The sequence below is a fragment of the Carcharhinus amblyrhynchos genome, chromosome 9 (assembly GCF_965287045.1).
Source record: "Carcharhinus amblyrhynchos chromosome 9, sCarAmb.v2.hapA, whole genome shotgun sequence".
NCBI classification, from domain to species: Eukaryota; Metazoa; Chordata; class Chondrichthyes; order Carcharhiniformes; family Carcharhinidae; genus Carcharhinus; species Carcharhinus amblyrhynchos.
The window spans coordinates 56,276,073-56,299,763 of record NC_137332.1 but is presented as its reverse complement, the minus strand read 5'-3'; the positions used below and the strand labels follow the sequence as shown (position 1 = coordinate 56,299,763).

The 23,691-nt window shown below is 41.8% G+C and overlaps 1 protein-coding gene across 3 annotated transcripts in view; it reads right to left on the bottom strand.

The window, feature by feature from the left end:
- tprb (translocated promoter region b, nuclear basket protein) overlaps window positions 1–23,691 on the bottom strand; it is a 129,653-nt gene that overhangs the window by 89,544 nt on the left and 16,418 nt on the right. For 2 of the 3 annotated variants that reach the window (XM_080195721.1, XM_080195722.1), the window contains exons 6-16: window positions 22,348–22,512; window positions 21,543–21,635; window positions 20,682–20,762; window positions 15,884–15,971; window positions 15,640–15,780; window positions 15,459–15,553; window positions 14,808–15,005; window positions 12,907–13,014; window positions 12,311–12,537; window positions 4,509–4,672; window positions 2,378–2,529 (exon numbers count right to left, since the gene is read on the bottom strand). In XM_080195721.1, coding sequence (XP_080051847.1) covers window positions 2,378–2,529; window positions 4,509–4,672; window positions 12,311–12,537; window positions 12,907–13,014; window positions 14,808–15,005; window positions 15,459–15,553; window positions 15,640–15,780; window positions 15,884–15,971; window positions 20,682–20,762; window positions 21,543–21,635; window positions 22,348–22,512 — 1,512 coding nt within the window. The remainder of the gene's footprint in view (window positions 1–2,377; window positions 2,530–4,508; window positions 4,673–12,310; window positions 12,538–12,906; window positions 13,015–14,807; window positions 15,006–15,458; window positions 15,554–15,639; window positions 15,781–15,883; window positions 15,972–20,681; window positions 20,763–21,542; window positions 21,636–22,347; window positions 22,513–23,691) is intronic. The other variant, XM_080195724.1, reaches the window with a different exon arrangement.

The following is a 23,691-nucleotide window of genomic DNA, read 5'->3' as shown; positions in this document are numbered from 1 at the left end:
TCAAAACTGCTCTTTTCATAGGTGTGTGAACTGCTCATAATGAAGCAACTTAATTATTTTAAATGGTGACACTTGAAATTTTGTTCATCTTTTCAAATAAAAATCAGAACTTCCTGAAAAACATTAACATGGGGTTCTCTGGGAGGCTAGGGAGGAGACTTCAGAGCCTTTGGCTTTGATCTTTAGGTCGTCATTGTCTACAGGATTCATGCCACAAGACTGAAGGATAGTAAACATTGTCCCCTTGTTCAAGAATGGGAGTAGAGACAACCCTGGTAATTATAGACCCGTGAGTCTTATTTCTGTTGTGGGCAAAGTTTTGGAAAGGATTCTAAGAGATAGGATTTATAATCATCTAGAAAGGAATAATTTGATTAGGGATAGTCAACACGGTTTTGTGAAGGGAGGTCGTGCCTCACAAACCTTATTCAGTTCTTTGAGAAGATGACCAGAGAGGTGGATGAGGGTAGAGCAGTTGATGTGGTGTACGTGGATTTCAGTAAAACATTTGATAAAGGTTCCCCATGGTAAGCTATTGCACAAGATACAGAGACATGGGATCAAGGGTGATTTAGCAGTTTGGATCAGGAGTTGCTGGTGGTTGATAGGAAATGTTCATCCTGGAGTTCAGTTACTCGTGCTGTACCACAAGGATCTGTCTTGGGACCACTGCTGTTTGGCATTTTCATAAATGACCTGGACGAGGGCGTAGAAGGATGGGTTAGTAAATTCGCAGATGACACTAAAGTTGGAGGAGTTGTGGACAGCATGGAAGGATGTTGCAGGTTACAGAGGGACATAGATGAGCTGCAGAGCTGGGCTGAGAGGTAGCAAATGGAGTTTAATGTGGAAAAGTGTGAGGTGATTCATTTTGGAAGGAGTAACAGGAATACAGAGTACTGGACTAATGATAAGATACTTGGTAGTGTGGATGAGCAAAGAGATCTCTGTGTCCATGTGCATAGACCCCTGAAAGTTGGCACCCAGGTTGATAGGGTTGTTAAGAAGGCACTTAGCTTCCAAGGGTAAAGGGATTGAGTTTAGGAGTCAGGAGGTCATGCTGCAGCTGTACAAAATTCTGGTGCAACTGCACATAGAGTGTTACGCACAGTTCTGGTCGCCACATTATAGGAAGGTCTTGGAAGCATTGGAAAGGGTGCAGAGCAGATTTACCAGGATGTTGCCTGGTATGGTGGGAAGGTCTTATGAGGAAAGGCTAAGGGACTTGAGGCTTTTTCATTAGCGAGAAGATGATTAAGAGGTGACTTAATAAAGGCATATAAGATGATCAGAGGATTAGATAGGGTGGAGAGCGTGAACCTCTTTTCTCAGATGGAGATGGCTAGCACAAGGGGACATAGCTTTAAATTGAGGGGTGGTAAATATCACTGAAATCATAGAATCTCTACAGCACACAAAGAGGCCATTCAGCCCATCGGGTCTGCACCGACCACAATCCCACTAAGGCCCTACCTCCAAATCTACATATTTACCCACTAATCCTTCTAACCTACACATCTCAGGACACGAACAGCAATTTTAGCATGGCCAATCAACCTAACCCGCACATCATAGGACTGCGGGAGGAAACCGGAGCAACCAGAGGAAACCCAAGCAGACACGAGGAGAATGTGTAAACTCCACACAGAGTGACCCAAGCCAGGAATTGAACCCAGGTCCCTGGAGCTGTGAAACAGCAGTGCTAACCACTATGCTACCGTGCTGCCCAAAATAGGACAGATGTCAGAGGTAGGTTTTTCACTCAGTAGTAAGAGCATGGAATGCCCTGCCTGTAACAGTAGTGGATTCGTCAACATTAAGGGCGTTTAAATGGTCATTGGATAAACATATGGATGATACTGGAATAGTGTAGGTTAAATGGACTTTAGATTAGTTTCACAGGTCAGCACAACATCGAGGGCTCAAGGTCCTGTACTGCGCTGTAATGTTCTATTTTGCATGCAGAGTGATTTAGGATCCCATTTGAGCCATTAAAAGACAAGATATTTCTCAATCATGTCCTTGTGAAATTATTTTTGAAATCTACTGAATGATTCAATTTGCTCATTGTTAATGTATACATAAAGTTATTTCCCCTCATTGTGCTATGTTAACATTGTGGTTCCACTATGGGAGTCTTGAACATGATAGTTATTGTGCACAGAAATACATGTTATTTGCAAACCCACTAGTTTAAAACATCCCAACTATAAAGCAACATGTGCTGTCCCAGACACTCGCAAGTTTCAGATGTTGCTCTGAAAATTTTACCAACCAATGCTTCATTAGTGCATAACACCTTAAAACCTTTTTGTGGAATTTTTTAAAAAACTATATTTTGGAACAAGGAAAAGTATTCTAACTTGATCCTTCCTACCTGTTTAAGTGCTGTCCTTGCTTGCACAAGCTCTGTAGATTCCACTGCAGGAACTGGAGCTGGTGTGGATGCCATTTGTGGAACTGGTTTTGATTTCCCTGGAGACCGTTTTGGAGTAGATGAAATTGAAGACATCTCCTCTGTGGCTGCACCTGAATGATGAGAAGAATATTACAGCAAATTGTTTTTTTAAGCTACTTAGAAGCTTTTTTTAAAAAAACAAAAAGTTAAAGAACTTGAACTAATTCAGCATGGCGGCAGTGGTTAGCACTGCTGCCTCACAATGCCAGGGACCCAAGTTCGATTCCAGCCTCAGGTGGTGGTGTGGAGTTGGCATATTTGTCTGCATGGGCATCCTCCCACCATCCAAAAGATGTGGGAGTTAGGTGGATTGGCCATGCTAAATTGCTCCTGTGTCGGGGGATTAGCAGCGTAAATATGTGGGATTATGGTAATGGAGCCTAAGTGGGATTGTGGTCAGTGCAGAATGGCTTCCATCTGCACTGTAGGGACTCTCTGATTAATTTCGAGCGCTTTTAAGAGGAGCTCTCTCCGACCAAGACTGCCTACTTCCAAGTCTGCTAAATTAGTCCATTCTCAGCTGATATCTTATTCAGGTTTGCTTCAGTTCAATTCCTGTTAGTTTATCCTCCATTTCCAGCAGTTCTACCTCATCTGGTACTCAATGTCCTCGTATCAATTGCAAGTATCCTATCCAGCACCATAGCAACTTCAATTATCTGGGTCTCGTTCTACAATTACCTCAACTTTATCAGTTTCATCCCCTCACAGTACTCCTCTTTGCGCACGCTATAAATGCCCATTTTTTTTTCCATTACCTATAGCATCTCTGCGCAGGTGCGGCGCCCAAAACTGCACACAGTACTCCAGCTGCAGCCTCACCAATGCCCTATACAGCTGCAGCAAGACCTCCCTACTTTTATATTCAATCCCCCTCGCTATGAAGGCCAGCATCCCATTTGCCTTCCTGACCACCTGCTGCACCTGCAAGCTGGGTTTTTGCGACTCATGCACAAAAAAACCCAGCTTGCAGGTGCAGCAGGTGGTCAGGAAGGCAAATGGGATGCTGGCCTTCATAGCGAGGGGGATTGAATATAAAAGTAGGGAGGTCTTGCTGCAGCTGTATAGGGCATTGGTGAGGCTGCAGCTGGAGTACTGTGTGCAGTTTTGGGCGCCGCACCTGCGCAGAGATGTTTTGGCCTTGGAGGGAGTGCAGAGGAGGTTTACTAGGCTGATACCGGAGTTGAGGGGGTTGAGCTATGAGGAGAGGCTGAATAAACTAGGCTTGTACTCGTTAGAGTTTAGAAGAATGAGGGGAGATCTCATTGAGACGTATAAGATGATGAATGGGATGGATAGGATAGAGGTGGAGAGACTCTTCCCGCTCAAAAAAGACAGTAGGACTAGGGGGCACAGCCTCAAGATAAAAGGGGGGCGGTTTAGAACGGAGTTGAGGAGGAACTTCTTCACTCAAAGGGTGGTGAATCTCTGGAATTCTCTGCCCGTTGAAGTGGTGGAGGCTGCCTCGCTAAATATTTTTAAGACGCGGGTTGATGGGTTTTTGATAAGAGAGGGGATTAAGGGTTATGGGGAGAGGGCGGGAATGTGGAACTGAGCAGCGACAGATCAGCCATGATCTTATTGAATGGCGGGGCAGGCTCGAAGGGCTGGATGGCCTACTCCTGCTCCTATTTCTTATGTTCTTATGTTAGATGGCTTTCGGTCAGAGCCACCAATCAAATTACTTTTGTTCTTTTTCTACTTTCATGAGGATCTATAACGATTATTTTAATGTCGTCTGTTTGCAAATAAATGTAGGGTTTAACAGCCCAATACCACAGTGTTGAACAGCAAATCAAATTTTGGTCTCTCAGACTGGAGTAGCAAATGTTCAACAATCTAGTTAAAATCAAACCTACTCTATAGAAGGGTAAACCATTTGTTAAAGAATTATGCTTCTAATTTAAGTTTGTTTATCTTTCAGTATTACAACTGGGCTTACATTAACACTGCAATGAAGTTACTGTCAAAATCCCCTATTATTTATTTCAGAGGGGCAGCATTTATAATAAACATTCAGTTAAATTATGGCTGGTGCATCACTCCTTACCCTGGATTGGAATGGTCACTCCAGTCATCTGTGCAAGTAATATGCGGTACATATCACGCTGCCGTACAATTGATTCCACCAGTTGCATCTGATGAGCCCGCGCTTCACGAAGTCGTTCAAGTTCATTCAAAGCTTCTGCAAGATTTGCCTCGAGCTCAGAAATTCTAGAATTCAAAAAGATTTGCTGAAATCTGCTGTATAATTCTATGCTGTTTAACACCACGTGCTACCTCTTGAGGCGAGACACAATGAGACAGAGAGATATAGACATGGCGAGGGGGAGGGAATGAGCACATCACATCATGCAAAAACTTTCCCTTATGATGGAGGAGTAGAGCACTGTCTTGAAGAGATCAACAATGGATGCAAAGGTTCATAAAACAGCCTGGGAAAGTTGCAGCGACGTCATGAAGGAATTTGAAAATTGACCTGTTGCACAAATACAGTTTACTCAGGACAGAAGTCACAGACAATGTTATGGTTTGGATTAACTAAATATAGGGGGAGCAGTTGAGTGCATGTTAAAAGGTGAAATTTAAGTTCAAACAAGGAGTCAAATTGAAAAAAATTCTGAATATGCACAACCAGAGCACGAATTCTTGGAACATGGCCATGTTATGGGACACCAGAAGCATGTGAATGTTAGCAGAAATGGAGAAGAGGGTTTGAGTTTTCTGAAATCTTCCAGTAGAAGCGGTTGAGGGACTTCACTGGTGCATTCTGAGAGAAGTCAGACCAGCAACATTTACCAAGTGGGAAACAAGATCTGGTGTCAAGGAGTGGTGGGCCCGAAACACTACATTAGTGTTTCCCTCCCTCCTCTACGATCAAGCATAGTATCGACATTGAAGCAATTTTTTGAAGTGGCATCTCGGCCTTTTGGCTAGGATGCAAATGAGATCAAGCCTTGAAGGAACAGCTACACCTACTCCGATCAGTTTGGATCACATAAATCAAGCCCAAGACAGGTGGTAAGACCTGTCTTGTCAGCTTGGATCAGGAATGTCCCAACTTGTTGGGACTCTGAATTGGATTTGATTTGATTGGATTGAATTGGAACAAAGTTTAAATAAAAAAAGGTCATTGTGAGGAGGTAAAAGTTAAGGTAAGAGTTTTATAATTTTTCTCAAATTATTTAATTATGCTCGAAATATCAGTTGGTGGGACTAGGAGTTGCACTAAAGAAGTGGGAGATCCGTGACACTTCCAATGCTTCAGACGACCACGTCTGCAGGAAATGCACCCAATTGCAGCTCCTTACAGACCACATGGATAAGTTGGAGCAGCAGTTGGATGCATTTTGGAGCATAAAGGAGGCAGAAAGCATCAGAGATAGGAGCTTTAGAGACGTGGTCACAGCCAAGATGCAGCAGATGGATGGGTGACTGCCAGAAGGGGGAGGTATGAACCCCCTGTGGTCATCTCTCTCTCCATCAAGTAGACCGTTTTGGATACTGTTGGAGGAGTGTGCTATCAGGGGATAACAGCAGCAGAAGCTGAAGCCAAAGCAGTGACATCACAGCTAGCTCTGTTGTTAAGCAGGATGGGACAAAGAGCACTAGAGCATTATAGGGGATTCTATATAGTTACAAGTGCAGATACGCGTTTTTGTGGATGCAAAAGAAACTCCAGAAAGTTATGCTGCCTCCCTGGTGCCAAGGTCCAGGATGTCTCAGAATGGACAGAAAGCATTCTGAAGGGAGAGGTCATGGTACATATTGGTACTAACAACAGACAGGAGGAGTGATGAGATCCTGCAGCAGCAGTTTACGGATTTAGGTAGAAAGTTAGAAACAGGACCTCTAGGGTTGTAATCTCATGATTATTCCCTGTGCCATAAACTAATGAGGCTAGGAATAGAAAGATAGATAGTGCAGCTCAACATTTGGCTAAACAGCTTGTGTAGGAGGGAGGATTTCAAATATCTGGACCATTGGGGCCTGTTCCCCAATGGTCCAGATAGACAGAAGGGAACCGGTGGATGTGGCGTTTTAAGATGTCCAAAAGGCGTTTGATAAGGTGCCTCACAAAAGGTTGCTGCAGAAGGTTAGGGTGCACGGAGTTGGGGGTAAGGTGTTAGCGTGGATAGAGGATTGGCTATCTAATAGGAAGCAGAGAGTTGGAATCAATAGGTGCTATTCTGGTTGGCAGTTGGTGACCAGTGGAGTGCCACAGGGATCAGTGCTGGGGCCTCAACTGTTTACCATTTACATAGACAATCTGGAGGAGGGGGCTGAGTGTAGGGTGACGAATTTTGCTGATGACATGAAGATGAGTGGAAAAGCAAATTGCGTGGAGGGTGTGGAAAGTCTGCAGAGAGATCTGCATAGGCCGAGTGAGGGGGCGAGGACCTGGCAGATGGAGTATAATGTTAGCAAGTGCGAGGTTAACCACTTTGGTAGAAATAATGGTAGGACGGTTTATTATTTAAAAAGGCAAAAAGCTGCAGCATGCTACAGTGCAGAGGGACCTGGGGGTCCTTGTGCACGAATTGCAAAAACCCAGTCTGCAGGTGCAGCAGGTGATCAAGGCGGCAAATGGAATGTTGGCCTTTATAGCGAGGGGGATAGAATATAAAAGCAGGGAGGTCTTGCTGCAACTGTACAGGGTACTGGTGAGGCCACAGCTGGAGTACTGTGTGCAGTTTTGGTCACTGCACTTGCGGAAGGATATATTGGCCTTGGAGGGAGCGCAGAGAAGGTTCACTAGGCTGATACCGGAGATGAGGGGGTTAGCTTATGAAGAGAGGCTGAATAGACTGGGTCTGTACTCGGAGTTTAGGAGGCTGAGGGGGGGATCGTATAGAGACATAAGATAATGAAACAGATAGATCAGGTAGAGGTAGAAATATTCTTCCTCCTTAGAAAGGATAGCAGAACTAGAGGGCACAGCCTCAAGATAAGGGGGGGGGGTGCAATTTAGATCAGAGTTGAGGAGGAACTTCTTCACTCAAAGGGTGGTGAATCTCTGGAATTCTCTGCCCGTTGAAGTGGTGGAGGCTACCTCGTTGAATGTATTTAGGTCATGGGTAGATAGGTTTCTGATAGACAGGGGAATTAAGGGTTATGGGGAGAAAGCAGGAAAAGTGGAACTGATCCACTTCAGATCAGCCATGATCCTATTGAATGGCAGGGCAGGCTCAAAGGGCAAGATGGCCTACTCCTGCTCCTATTTCTTATGTTTTTATGTTCCAGGGCAGATGGAACCTGTACAAGAAAAACCGGAAGGGGATAAATATTCTGGCTGGGAGGATTGCTACTGTCATACAGAAGGATTTAAATTAGTTTGGCAGGGGGGGTAGGAACCAAAGCAAAGGTGAATTAGCTGAAGGGGAACCAGAGAGTAGGGCCAGTAAGACCCAGAGAAACAGGAGGCAGGGTGGGGTTGCTAATCAAAGAGGGTCTAGTGGACTGAAGTGCATCTGTTTCGATGTGAGAAGTGTAACAAGTAAGGCAGATGAACTTAAGAGCTTGCATTAGTACTCGGATCTGATGTTGTTGCCATTAGAGACTTGGTTAAAGGGAAGGACAGGATTGGAATTCCGGGATACAGATGTTTCAGGCAGGATAGAGGGGTGGGGGAGTTGCACTACTGGTAAAGGAGAATATCAGCAATACTGCGGGGAGGACACTTCAGGGGACTCATACAGTGAGGCAATACGGGTGGAGCACAGGAATAGGAAAGGTGTAGTCACAATGTTGGGAGTTTACTTCGGTCACCCAACCACGAGGGGGAGATAGAGGAACAGATATGTAGGCAGATGTTAACTTCCCCTATATTGATTGGGACTTGCTTCGTGCTAGGGGCGTGGATGGGACAGAGTTTGTAAGGAGCATCCAGGAGGGCTTCTTGAAACAGTATGTAGATAGTCCAACTAGGGAAGAGGCCATACTGGACTTGGTATTGGGGAATAAGTCCAACCAGGTGATTGATGTTTTAGTAGGGGAGCTGTTCAGGAACAGTGACCACAATTCAGTAAGGTTTAAGGTACAAAGGTAAGTGGTTCATTTTGGCAGGTCAAATAAGATGGCAGTATACAATACTAATGGTAGGACTTTTGGCAGTGTGGAAGATCAGAAGAATCTTGGGGTCCGAGTCCATAGGACGCTCAAAGCAGCTGCGCAGGTTGAAGCTGTGGTTAAGAAGTCATATGGTGTACTGCCCTTCATCAAATCAAGGAATTGAGTTTAGGAGTTGGGAGATAATGCTGCAGCTGTAGAGGACCCTGGTCAGAGCCCACTTGGAGTACTGTGCTCAGTTCTGGTCACCTCATTAAAGGAAGGATGTGGAAGCCATAGAAAGGGTGCAGAGGAGATTTACAAGGATATTGCCTGGATTGGGGAGCATGCCTTATGAGGAGAGGTTGAGGGAGCTCGGCCTCTTCTCCTTGGACAGATGAAGGATGAGGGGTGACCTGATAGAGGTGTATAAGATGTTGAGAGGTATTGATCGAGTGGATAGTCAGAGGCTTTTTCCCAGGGCTGAAATAGTTGCCACAAGAGGACACAGGTTTAAAAGGTGCTGGACAGTAGGTACAGAGGAGATGTCAGGGGTAATTTTTTCACTCAGTGGTGGATGTGAGAAATGGGCTGCCAGCAACAGTGGTGGAGGCAGATTCCATAGGGTCTTTTAAGAGACATAGATAAGTACATGGAACTTAGTAAGATAGAGGGCTTTAGATAAGCCTAGTAATCTCTAAGGTAGGGACATGTTCGGCACAACTTTGTGGGCCAAAGGGCCTGTATTGTGCTGTAGTTTTTCTATGTTTCTAACAAGAGATATTGTGAGCCTAGTCAAAGGGAAAAAGGAAGCACTTGTCAAAGCTAGGAGGCTGGGAGCACACAAAGCAACTGTAGAATAGAAGGAAAGCAGAAAGAAACTTAAGCAAGGAGTAAGGAGGGTAAAAGGGGTCACGAAAAAGCATTGGAAAGCAAGATTAAGGAAAATCTCAAGGCTTTTTAATACATATGTAAAGAGCAACAGGGTAGCCAGGGAGAGGGTTGGCCCACTCAAGTACAAGGGAGATAATCTATGCATGGAGCCAAAAGAAATGGGCGAGATATTAAATGAGTATTTTGCATCAGTATTCACAAAAGAGAAGGACTTGGTGGATGACGAGTCTGGGAAAGAACGTGTTGATAGTTACAGCCATGTTGAGATCAAAAAAGGTATTGTATTGGAGTTCTTGAGAAACATTAAGGTAGACAAGCCCTCAGGACCTGATGGGATATACCCCAGAATACGGAGAGAGGCAAGGGAGGGAATTGCTGGGGCCTTGACAGAAATCTTTGTAGCCCCACTGGCTACAGGGAGGAGTCACAGAGGATTGGAGAATAGCCAATATTGTTCCTTTATTTAAGAAGGGTAGCAAGAATAATCCAGGTAATTGCAGGCCTCTGAGCCTTACATCAGTGGTAGGGAAATTATTGGAGAGGATTCTTTGAGACAGGATTTATTCCCACTTCGAAGTAAGTTGATGTATTAGCAAGAGACAACATGATTTTGTTAAGGGGAGGTCATGCCTCATGAATTTGATGGATTTTTCAAGAAAGTGACGAAGATGATTGATGAGGACAGGACAGCGGATGTTGTCTACATGGACTTCAGTAAGGCCTTTGACAAGGTCCCTCATGGCTGACTGGTGCAGAAGGTGAAGTCGCATGGGATCAGAGGTGAGCTGGCAAGGTGGATACAAAACTGGCTTGGTCACAGAAGACAGAGGGTAGCAGTGGAAGGGTCTGTTTCTGAATGGAGAACTGTGACAAGTAGCACTCCTCAGGGATCAGTGCTGTGACCTTTGCTGTTTCTAATTTTAAATATATACACACACATAAAACATATATATATATACGTATAATTATAAACACATATACATATATATAAATGATGTGGAGGAAAATGTAACTGGATTGATTAGTAAGTTTGAGATGACACAAAAGTTGGTGGATTTGCAGATAGCGATGAGGACCATCAGAGGATGCAGCAGGATATAGATCAGTTGGAGGCTTGGGCAGAGAGATGGCAGATGGAGTTTAATCCAGACAAATGTAAGGTAATGCATTCTGGAAGATCTAATACAGATAGGAAATACACAGTAAATGGCAAAATCCTTAGGAGTATTGATAGGCAAAGGGATTTGGGTGTACAGATACACAGATCACTGTGGCAATGCAGGTGGAGCAGTAGTCAAGAAGGCATACAGCATGCTTGTCTTCATCGGCCGGGGCATTGCATTTAAGAATTGGCAAGTCACGTTGCAACTTTATAGAAACTTAGCGAGGCCGCACTTGGAACACAGTGTTCAATCACACTACCAGAAGGATGTGGAGGTTTTGGAGAAGATACAGAAAAGATTTACCAGGATGTTGCCTGGTATAGAGGGCATTAGCTATGAGCAGAATTTGGAAAAACTTGGTTTGTTCTCACTGGAAAGACAGAAGGTGAGGGGCAACCTGATAGAAGTTTCAGATTATGAAAGGCATGGACAGGGTGGATCGTCAGGAGCTTCTTTCCAGGGTGGAAGAGTCAATTAACTAGGGGACACAGGTTTAAAGTGCGAGGGGCAAGGTTTAAAAAGAGATGTACGAGGCAGTTTTTTTTAAAATACAGAGTAGTGGGTGCCTGGAACTCATTGCCAGGGGAGGTAGTGGAAGCAAATACAGTGAAGTGACTTTTAAGGGGCATCTTGACAAGTACATAAATAGGATGGGAATAGAGGGATATGGTCCCTGAAAGGGTAGAGGGTTTTCGTTCAGTCGGGCAACATGGTTGGTGCAAGCTTGGAGGGCTAAATGGCCTGTTCCTGTGCTGTAATTTGCTTTGTTCTTTGAAATGACACACAAATCCATGTACAACTGGTTAGGAATGTGTTTGGGTGGGGTATTAAGAGAACACTATTTTAAAGTGGGAATTGGTTACAGAGAGAAATTGGCTGGGATGAAGGAAATGAAATCTTCGATATGTAGACAGGCCTAGCACCACAGTAAACACATTTATCCAAGAGAAATGGGTAATAGGACATAGAATTTCAGGAGATGAAGCAAAAGGTTGCAATAGTTCAAAAGAGATGATAACAACGATTGTCACACTCGCATTATAAAAGTGTGAGCTCATGCAAGAGGTGTATAAATAGCCATGTCACCTCTATTCTAAGCCAGAAGCAATCCAACAAGGGATACAGATGCAGAGTATGCTAACTGTTGCTGGGTTTTGCTTATCGTTTAAAACCAATGGAATGTTGTTTGGGAAGGTTTAGCTTTGACTCAACTAGAGGGATTTGGGACCTGGTCAATTTATATGGATTGTGCATCGCCATTGACATTCTTCCCTGGTCTTCACATCTTTTTTCACATTATGCCAAATTTAAAAGAGTTAGGAAGCAGCAGTCCAAGTTTCCTTTTTGGGGTTTGGCATATTCTAGCCTTTAACATTAGCTGGGATCTAAACAATAAGAATGGCATGGTGACACAGTGGTTAGTAATGACTGTGGAGTTTGCACGTTGTCCATGTACATATGGGTTTCCTCCAGGTGCTCTTGATACCCTCCCACAGTCTAAGGATGTGCAGATAGGTGGATTAGCCATGGTAAAATGTTCAGGGTTACAGGGATAGGATGGGTAGGTGGGCATGGGCATGATGTTTTTTGAGAGTCAGTGCAGACTTGATGACCGAATTGGCTCCTTCTGCATTGTAGGGATTCTATGATTTCTTGGAAAAAAGTTTTCCCTTCCACAAACCTCAATCATAACAACGATTATAAAATTTGAATATTTAAAAAGACCTTAAAAGAATTAAGTATTTACCGTGTTGAGGTTTTTTCTTGCTCTTCTTGTTCCTGTTTCTCAGCAAGTTCACGAATCGCTACCAACAGCTGTTGATTCTGCTGTTGCAGCTCCTCAACATTGCGATAGGTTACTAGATGCTGTGTGATGACTTCAGAGGAACTGCTTATGTCAGCAGAACTAACTTCATCTTCACGCAGAATATGATTCCCACGTGCATCTTCCAGTTCCATCAAAAGAACTCTATTCTGAGTCACAAAAAATGGCACATTGGAGGTCAGATATGCAGCAGTTAATGCAATGATACGCAGAGTCTTATTTTTAATTTTAAGCAACATTGCAAGCAAAAGATAAAAAAGTGCAGCACTGCAGAAGTGTTATGCAACATTCTCTTTTAATTTTTGCCCCTGTAAGTTTCAGTGCAGAACAAAGGTGAATGCTAAAGCTTAACAAATGCAATGATTTCACAATATGGCACACCTATTGGTAATAATCAAGATCAGGCACTGAAACAGAAACTTTGCTTGTCTATTAACCTTGCTATATATTTTACTCCCTCCATTTTAACAGCAATTACATACATCTTAAAGAAATATATGCAATCTTTGATTACCAACCTGCTGAGAGAGATCTGACACTTGCATTTTTAATCTCTGGTTCTCCCTGCTGAGCAACGAAGAATGCTTATTTACCTCATCAGTACCTTTTTGCAAACGGCGAATTTCCTACAAAAAAAATAGATTTTACTAACATGGTGCATCCCATTGTATTATGCTTCTCAATAAGATGACCAAGTCATCAGTTGCAAAATTTAAAATTCAAAGCTTTGTACGTTGAGGTATACATTCACTTTTAGAATGGATTGTGCAGACTCTCCAGTAGTTATCTGCTAATATGGGCCCAGAGAACTTCTGTAGATGCACTTAAGTCAAAAAGTAGGTTTACAGCATGCAACACTTGTGGCAATACCTCTAGCAAGCATTTCTTGTTGATTAAATATTGGAGAGAAGTTCAGAGGTTGTTATTCTTATTTCATCTCATTTCACACCATATCTTTATGCAACATTACTGACTAGCAGAACACACGTTCATTAATCTTAAAAGAACCTGAAAAGTGGATTACACATCAGGTTAGGACAAAACACGATATAATCAGTATTCATCATTACAGTAGATGGTGAATTGGATTAAGAGAAATCATGAATAAATTTAATGTTTATCAAGTAATTGCACTGAAATACATTACAAGTGCAGTTACTGCCTTGACACCACATTAACTGTGGCTACAAGAGAAATCTGAGACGAGGAATACTGCAATGAATACATGACCTCGAAATACATTCCTCGATTCTGGATGGGTGCAGCACTAACAATACAAGAAACTTGACACCATTCAAGACAAAACAGCCCACTTGATTGGCACCACATCCACAAACATGCACTCCCTCCATCAAAGCTCAGTAGCAGCACTATGTACCATTTACAAAATGCACTGCAGAAATACACCAAAGATCCTTCAACAGCACCTTCCAACTCATGACATCTTCCATCTATAAAGGGCAAGGGCAACAGTTACATAGGAACACCATCACCTTCAAGTTTCCCTTTAAGCCACTCACCATCCTGACTTGGAAATTTATTGCCTTTCCTTTATCATCACTGGGTCAAAATCCTGGCATTCACTTCCCCACATAGCAGTTGGGAAGCGCATATGGCTGCATTATCTTGGATGTAGCATGCAGCTGCAGGACTGATTAAAATATAGATACTTAGGAAAACTCAAACAGCTTTACAGTTGAAGGAACCCAAAATAGCAATTAACAATATTTGCTTACAAAAGGTTACATCTTGTTGTACAGTATATCCCAGGTTGCAAGCATGATATGTGTTTACACTCTAAATTGTTTGAAGTGTGAAGGATATAGATTACCATGCATAAAATGTGTTAGTGATGTTAAAGGCTCAGAATTCATGAACATCCTGGAACTATAAAAATCTTTAGTACTTTAAAATAATCTCAAGTAGACTGATTCAGTTCATTGTTACCATTAAATGAATGAATATATTGGCAAGAGTAAGGATGAATATTGTATTATGACAGACTTGCATGTTGGGTAGCATAAATAGCAACAACTGAGGGAGCTAGCCAAAACCTGATAAGACTGCAGCTCACAACAGCTGGTGATCTGAGCAACACATAGGAAAGCCTCTGGATAGTGGAGAGAGAAGGGCAGCAGTGGACATTATGGTGCCAGCTGATGGTCAGCAGAACAACACCAATGGTGAGAGGAGCCACTTGTACACTAGGCAGCATATTGCAAGCTGAGTGCAAATGCAGAACTGTCTCTTGGCTAGCTGACTGGTATCTGGAGTCAGTGAATAATCTATGAGAGTCCACTTGTCATCAACAGTCCTACTGCAGACCACAGAAATGTTGAAAGACAATGGCCAATGCTACCAAGGATATTCAAAGAAACACAAAAAACAAAGCTGATAGCGCAAGTTGAACAAAAGTTACCTTCATGGCATCTTCTAATTTCGCTGAGAGATGTGCTACAGCTTTTTGCACACGTTCATATTCTTCACGCTGACGTTTCAAAAGTGGAGCCTTCATCTCCACTTCTTTAACAATTTCATCCAAATATTTGTTCACCCTCTTATTCTCTTGTTTTGCCAGTAGCAATTGATCCTGGGCTTCCACATATCCATTATATAACTAGAGGCAGAGCAAACCAAAACTATTAACGTGTTTGCATATATTTTAAAACCAAAATATGACTAAAATGGCCTACCAGTTTCATTATATCAGCATTACCTTGGCTTTATAAAAGGCCAACATCTCAAAATCAACAAACACTTATGAGTTTACAGCATACTTTCAATCTCCAACTTCCAACAGTATTACTAATTACATTTCATTCTGTGGTTTAAGTAGTTCCAAAAACAAAACTATTGCAGCTATAGTTAAAATGAAATTAGCATTGCTGATGATTGTCACAGATCCCAGAAGTTAGTGGCAGCAATCAAAACTAAAGCCCAGAAGCATCCTCTCAATCAACGCCTCAATTATAAAAAGGTGTTACCACTGGAGCTCAATACGACAGATGAGTCTAAGTCAGTTATTTGGTACTCAATTACAACCATTACTTGACTGGCAATAGCATCATACCTCTGTAAGTTTCATTCCAGGCTTTACAATCTTAGCAACAGCTGCTGCAGTGGGTGACATAGCTGCCAGTTCATCTTCTGAAAGACTAGCTGCTCCTATTGTAAAAAATTACATGCAGTAAGATAATAAAGCACACATGCAGTTGCATTACAATCCTTCAGAATCCAAATAATATGCGCACCTTTACGCTTAGTAGCCGACAAGAGATGGTTAGCATTTTCCAATTCTTTTTCCAGTTTGCTAATCTTTTCATTGAGTTCAGCAACTGCTCTAGTCTTGGAGGCATCTACCTCAATCAGTCGATCTTCAGTTATTTTATGGGCTGAAATCAAAGTTGCCACAAGTGTTTATTTTCGTAAGTAATTCACAACTAAAAATGTGTATTATGTCTAATTGTAGATAACCCTTTGATACAGCAATCTCACCTTCATTTGCTTGTTTCAGTAGACTATGAAGCTCCTCAACTGCTCTGGTGAGTTCCGTTGCCTTTGTTTCAGAATCATCTGCAGAACCCTGAAATGATTCAAAGGATTATATTCATATTTTACACATTCACTTTGTTGATTAAAAGTCAAATTCACCTGTATTTTAAAAAGTACAATTCAAACAATACTTGGGACGGAAAGACTCATTCAATACATTGCTTCAGATTGATAAGTGAGAAAATATCCCAAATGCTCTGTAAACTGAATTATCAATTTCAGGTACAAGTGAAATGGGAAGAACAAAATACTACTGCCATGCTTATCTGCAAGTATTCTAACAATTAGAAGGGATAATTGTGTCCTTATCCAGGAGTCGAAGTAACAGCAACCATTTTCTATGTCATGCAAAAAAGATAAAAGTGGGGCTGCGGTGGCCAAAGGGCAAACGTTACACAGTTACTTATTGTTCCTCACAAAAGGACAGTCTGGTATCCATCAGCCACTGTTCAGGAACATACTAAAGAATGGTCTAGAGAGGAATGTCATAACAACTGTTAATGAAGACAGGCGCTCCCAGTTGCAGGTCCAGTTCAAAATGCAGACCTGCTCCACTATGAACTTCCACACAGTTGCAGTTGGAAATGATACCTTTCTTCTTTTAAAAATTATGACCACATACGAATAATTTGCTTTTAAATACCCACAAAAATAGCTCGAGTTGGTTTGAAAAGTGAAAGTAAGTTGCTAGTCTCAATTTTGCAGTTGAAATGATTAAAACAGCAGCATTCATCATCATTAGAAGTATGAAGTTGACAGCATCTTCTGGCACCTGCATGTGGGCAGTGGAAATTTCAAAAGTTGCTGTCAGTGGTACCTCATTCCTCCAAAGGGTGCACTGTTGAAATCCACGCAGATGAAAACCTAGAGACATCATGAATTAAAGAACACTTTCCATTTTTTCTGGTTTTAGTCTTGCTATAAAAACAGTCAACGTTAAATATCATATAGATACCTTCGTTACTGCAAAGACTATGCAAATTAAGACCATGAAAACTAATTGTATGTGTGGAATTTATTGGCTGTGAAGCGCTTTGAGGCATCCAGTGACCGTGGAAAGTGCTACAAAAATGTCCTCCCTGCCAATACAGGGGGAAGGCATCTTCTGGTTAAAAGTAGCACCTGGGACACATATACAAGACCAAGCAAGTAAAAATTTTCAGGATACTGCATGTCACCATCCTCGAACAAATCAAGGATACTTACCTCCAATACCTAGATACAGCACAGCATGAAATCTCTCAACACCAGATTACAGGGCAACAGGTTTATTTGGGATCACAAGCTTTTGGAGCAGTGCTCCTCTATCACATAAGTGAAGAGCTAGGTTCACAAACATGGCATATAAAAAGGCAAAGACACAATTGCATGATAATTGGTTGAAATGTACGTCTTCGGAGGTATAGATAGTGCAAGTGGAGAGAGGGATAAGCACAGGTTGTAAGAGGTGTCTCTTGCTTCAAGACAAATTAGTAGGATTTTGTAAACCCAAGCCAAAATGATGAGTTACATGTGGTGTGACATGAACCCAAGGTCCCAATTGAGGTTGTCCTCACGTGTGCAGAACTTGGCTGCTATGTTTCTGCTCAACGATTCTGCTTTGATGTGTGTCTTCAAGGCCACCTTGGAGAAACTTATCTCAAGATCGGAGGCTGAATGCTCTTGACTAAAGTGTTCCAACAGGAAGGGAACTCTCCTGACTGGCAATTGCCATGCGGTGTCCGTTCATCTATGGTTGTAGTGTCTGCATGATCTCACCTATGTATCATGCCTTGGGACATTCTTGCCTTTAGCACAACGTAGACAATATTGGCCGAGTTGCACGAGTATGTACCATGTACTGCATAGAATCATAGAAACCCTACAAGAAGAGGCCATTTGGCCCATCGGGTCTGCACCGACCACAATCCCACCCCAGGCCCTACCCCATTATCCACACACTTACCCCTCTAACCCACACTAAGGGGCAATTTTAGCATGGCCAATCAACCTAACCAGTGCATCTTTGGACTGTGGGAGGAAACCAGAGCACCTGGGAGGTACTTGGTGGGTGATGTTCTCACGTGTGATGGTGGTATCCATTCCGATGATCTGGCATGTCTTGCAAAGGTTGCTGTGGCAGGGTTGAGAGATGTTGTGGTCACTGTTCTCCTGAAGGCTGGGTTGTTTGCTGCAAACAATGGTTTGTTTGAGGTTGGGAGGTTCTTTGAAGGCAATTAGTGGGGATGTGGGATGGCCTTGGCACAGCTATTCAACTCGTCCTTGAAGCTAATGAATGCTCTGAAGATGTCATAGTCTCTCCATTCTGGGGAAGTACTGGACGACAAAGGGCCTTCTGTCAGTCATGTCCCGTGTTTGTTTTCTGAGGTCAGCGTGGTTTTTTGCTGTTGAGCGTCGAAACTGTCAAATTGGGTCAAGCGCCATATTCCATTCTTACGAAGATGTCTTTCAGCATCCCTCCTTGTCTGAACAGATCCTATGTGCACGGAGGGCTTGTCCATAGGGGATGGCTTCTTTAATGGATTTCAGGTGGAAGCTGGAGAAGTGGAGCATTGTGAGGTTATCTATTGGATTGCAGTCGAGTGAAGTGCTGAGGTAACCGTCCTCAATGGAGATGCATGTGTCTAGGAATGCAACCGGATCTGCAGAGTAGTCCATGGTGAGTCTGATGGTGGGATAAACTTGATGTCATCATCTCGTCATTTGAGTGACTCTTCACCACAAGTCCAAAGGAAGAAAACGTCACTGATGTATTTGGTGTACAGTGTCGACTGAAAGTTTTGTGCGGCAAAGAGGTTTTGTTCAAATATGTGCACACAGATCTTGGCAGATCGAGGTGCAGATTTGGTCCCCATGGCTGTTCCATGTGTCTGATGAAGAACTGGTTGCCAAAGGGTAAGACGTTATGGTCCAGGATGAAGTGGATGAGTTGTAGAATTGCTTCTGAAGATTGGCAGTTGCTGGTGTTGAGTACATAGGCTGTTGCAGCAATGCCGTTGTCATAGGAGATGTTAGCAATAGTGTGCTGAGGCTAACGTTGTAACAAGGAACATTCCTGGTTCAAGCAGTCCATGGATGCTAAGTTTCTGTAAGCAGTCCAGAATGTTGCGACAGAAGCCGAGTACCTTGTACGATGGGTTTCAGGATGCTCTCAATGTAGCCAGAGGGGTTTTCACACAAGGTGCCATTGCCTGATAGGATGGGACACATTGGTGTCTTGGCCTTGTGTATCTTCAGGAGGCAAGAGAACCCCAAATGTCACCCAAAAAATGCAACGCCATCCGCACTCAAGATTAATTACAACATTGTTATCAAACCAGTAAAGGAGGGGCCACCATCACACTGAACAGAATGGACTACATACAAAGTGTACCGATAACTGAACAACCAGAAACATTATAGTCACCCACAGATTCAAATGAATAACACACTTAGCAACTCAGACTGATCAAGACTTTCAAAGCACCTATGTGTTTTCATTCCACGTACTCCATGTTGGAGATCTCTACTTCCTCCCAACTTCTGCAAGATGTGCCGGATCACCAACATGGATACCATCATCACGTGAGAACGCCACCCAAGGACATGGTACAGACTCATGCAACTCTGCTAACATTGTCTACCTCATACATTCCAGGAAAGGATATCCAGAGGCATGGTACATCAGCAAGACCATGCAGACGCCACAATAACGATGAACGGACACCACACGACAATTGCCAGGCAGGAGAGCTGCCTTCCAGTTGGGGAGCACTTCAGTAGTGAAGGGCATTCAGACTTTGATCTTCAGGTAAGTCACTTTCAAGACACATGACTACACAGAACCGTCAAGCAAAAACTGATAGCCGAGTTCTGCACGAGGACAGCCTTGACCGGGATCTTGGGTTCATGTCACACGACATGCAATCCCCACCATTTGGCCTGGACTTACAAAATTCTATTAACTGCCCTGGCTGAAGACAATTCACATCTCTAACCCGTGATTATCCTCTCTCCACAGTCTGTACCTGTCTTCACATTCCAATCTGCAATTATCTTACAATTGTGTCTTTGCCTATATATGCCCTGTTTGTGAACCTACCTCTCCACTCACATGACGAAGGACAGGCACTCCAAAAGCTCATGATTCCAAACAAATCTGTTGGATTTTAACCTGGTGTTGGGACTTCTTATTGTGCCTACCTCAGTCCAATGCCAGCATTTCCACATCATACAGCATGCTGCATGCCATGTTTCCACAGAAAATTAAATTCCAGCATTGCATAAAGTATGTCATTGGTGAATTCTCCTTCCAAATTCTAGATATCCTGGCTAATACATCATAGTCTCAGAATAGAATGATGGAACACAACATTTACTTTGCTGAATTATGGTCAAAACAAATAATTTGATTAACAGTGGTGGGAAAAGTAGGGAGGTGTGCAACTTCATTCCAGTTCTTTGTTCACCACAAGTTCTGCATAAACATCAATACAATTTAGTGATAGATTCTGTGGTATAGAATAAAAATATTACTATGTAAACACACAAGAACTACTCAAAGCGTAAAGCACTTCGTTACTAAATCATTTATCAGGGATGATTCTATTTCCCTTTTGAAAAGCATGCCTGTTAGTCACTGTACAACTGAGAATTGTTACACAATGCAAACCATGTTAACTATACATTAATTTCCAAAGCATTAAAAATTAGCAAAACTGTTAAGAATGCACAATGAGCTGTAGAAAAATATAATTGTTACCTTGTATAAGTTTGACAACTTCACATGGGCATTTAATTCATTTCGAAACCTTTCCTCTGCGGTTGCTGACTGCTCCTTAGACTAGTAAGAAAAAGTATGCTAATTAGTGTATGTACACACAATTTTCAAAGGTTAAGAAACATGTTTAGATTCAACTATATGAAAATGCAAACACTTTTATAAGTTGCACAAGGAAAAACTTACAAATTCCATCTCAAAAAGGCATTTACAAATGGGATCTCAAAATATTACACATGAAACAGTGGTTCAAAGTACGTAGCATGATGTTGCGTTCTGTATAAACTATAGGAAGAGATGTTGGTCTCATGGTAATGTCACTGGACTCAATCCAGAGACCCAGGCCATTGCTCAAATTCCACTGTGACAGAATTGAAATTCAACTGATAATCTGAAACTTAAAGCCAATTTCGGTAATGATGATCATGGAAGCGTTATTGATTGTTCTAATACATCTGGTTCACTAGTGATTTTTAGCAAAAAAATTTTGCTCTGGATCTGTAGTCATGTAGGACAGCAATGTGGTTGACCCTTAACTGCCTCTCTGAAATAGCTGAATAAGCCACTCGGTTCAAAAGACAATTAGGGATAGACAATAATTACTGCTTTGCCAGCGATGCCCACATCCCAAAGAATAAAACAACAAAACAATATTTTACATTTGCACAACACTGGTAGACTTAACTGCTTGGGGAAGAATTTGGTAGATTGAAGGGCTGCTATTTCAATTCTTACAATCGAGAATAAAAGTGCACTTGGTGAGCAACAACAGAAATTAGCAATTGGACTCAGTCCCATTTTGAAATACTCATATGCGAATTGTAGAATGGGGAATAAACTAACCTCTTTCAGTTTATTCATTAAGTCCTCAATTTGCTTCTCAAAATTCTCCTTAGTTGCTTTTAAAGTCTGTATCTGTTCTTCCATGCTGCACATCTGTAAAAGACAACCACTTGAATCAAGATCAGGGTCAGAAACTCGCTGCTTAAAAGAACGTAGTAGAGGCAGAAACCTCAATTCAAAGATATTTGGATGTGCGCCTTCAGTTTGTAACTCCAGGGCTACGCATTGAGTGCTGGAAAATGGGTTTAGGCCAGGTTGTTTGTTTTCAGCGAGCACAGGCACAATGAACTGAACGGTCTTCCGTTCAGTAACAATTCTATGATTTAGAACTATTCACTATCATGGAATCAAATTAAAAAATTCTTGCAGTAAAAACTGCACAAGTGAAAATTAACAAAGGGTATAAATACAAAAAACTTCAATCTATGTCTAGTTCAGTTGGAAGCAGTTTGTCGAAGTCAAAGGTCTTAGATTCAAGTCTCATTCAAGCAGTTAAGCACAATCTGGAGCATGTAAAGTGTTGGTGCTCTTTTTTGAAGTCAGTTTTAAACCACGAATTTTCAGGTTGATACAAGATCCTATGATACTCTTCCATGAGTAAATTGCTTTGTCTTGCCCACAAACTTCCATCCCTTAACCAAATTAGATTAAATGGCCATTCACCTCATTCTTGTGGGATCTTGACAAACTCAAATATCTCCATTTTCTCTAAGTGAGCACACATTTTTACAAGAGCAAACACTTCAGAAAGCCCCAAGAACATATGACAGTACGAATGCCAGTACAAGATATTAAGATAAATTACTTCATCTTTTTTGTTCTCCAGATTGCATCGGAGTTCAAGGATTTCATTGCTTTTTTCACGACGAAGTTCCAGTAGCTCATCAGTCTTGGTTTTTAACTCAGCATTCAACCAACTGTTCTGATTCATCAGTAATTCCTTCTCTTGTTCAAGCCTTTTTTCACGATACTGCAAGAAAAGCATAGTTTAGCAACCAATTGTTTGGAATATCTGACAAATTGATATAGATTTCTCCACCAAAGTATTGTGACAATACTGTGTCTTTGAGAAATGTATTTGGGTCTTTGTGCAGAATCTATTTTAGCAGTTTGCTTTATTAACACCAATGCTGCTGTATCCAGCAGCCCTGAATTGCTACTGTAGTAGATAATTGCTCCTAATTGCTGCAATATTTGTTTTAAATTGGGACTATTGCTGTTTCTTTTGTTTTCCCCTGGGGTTTTGCGAAGTAGAAGCTGATAAGGCTTATTGACAGAAAAATCAGGTAACTGGGTGGAGCTTGGCTTTCACAGCAATTATGCTTAGGTACTACTTAATAGTTTTGAGAGACCATTGCTTCTCTTTTTTTGTGGGTTTGGAGACTAAAAATTGCCATATTCTGCTGTTTGGGGAGTGGATCTTTTTCTGGGGATGGTTATATGACAGAAGACAGGCGTCTGTCTGGATCTCTGTCCAGTGATGTTAAGGATGCAAATCTGGCATCCACATGGGCATATCAGTTTTTGATGCTAACTGGTTCTGAAGTAGTGATTTATTTCTATGGGATATTTTGATTGGAATTAGAGATAGCCGGCTGTTAAGAATTATAAGTACGTAAACTGCCAATTTAAGAACACAAAACAACTAAAATAAGGTTGGTTTTGATAAAAGCTTCCAAGTGTGTCAATTAAATCATATCTGCAGCAGAAAATCGAAAGCTCATCCTCATATCAAAATCATAAAAAGTTAGGGTCTAGGCTAATTTCAAAATATATTTGGCCTGGTCCCTAACATGGGTGACAAACGTTTTGATATTTTGGATAATGTGACTAAGTGTACATCACTAGATTTGGTATATTTAATGTGTTTGTCATATTTAACACATACAAGTTTTATTGAATGTAAATCCTTCTATGTCTTGAAATAAATCCAAGATTTGGAGATTTATTCAATAGTGAGCCACAGAAGTTATTTCACAGGAAATCTAACTATTTACAACCAAAATATTTGCTTAATTGTTATAAGTATCTGGACCCTTTTTTAAAGATAGAAAATATAGTAACACCTAATGATCATATATACACTAAGAAAATCTCAATAAATGAAAAGCAAAAATACTTCTAGGAAACCACCCAAAATACACATGGA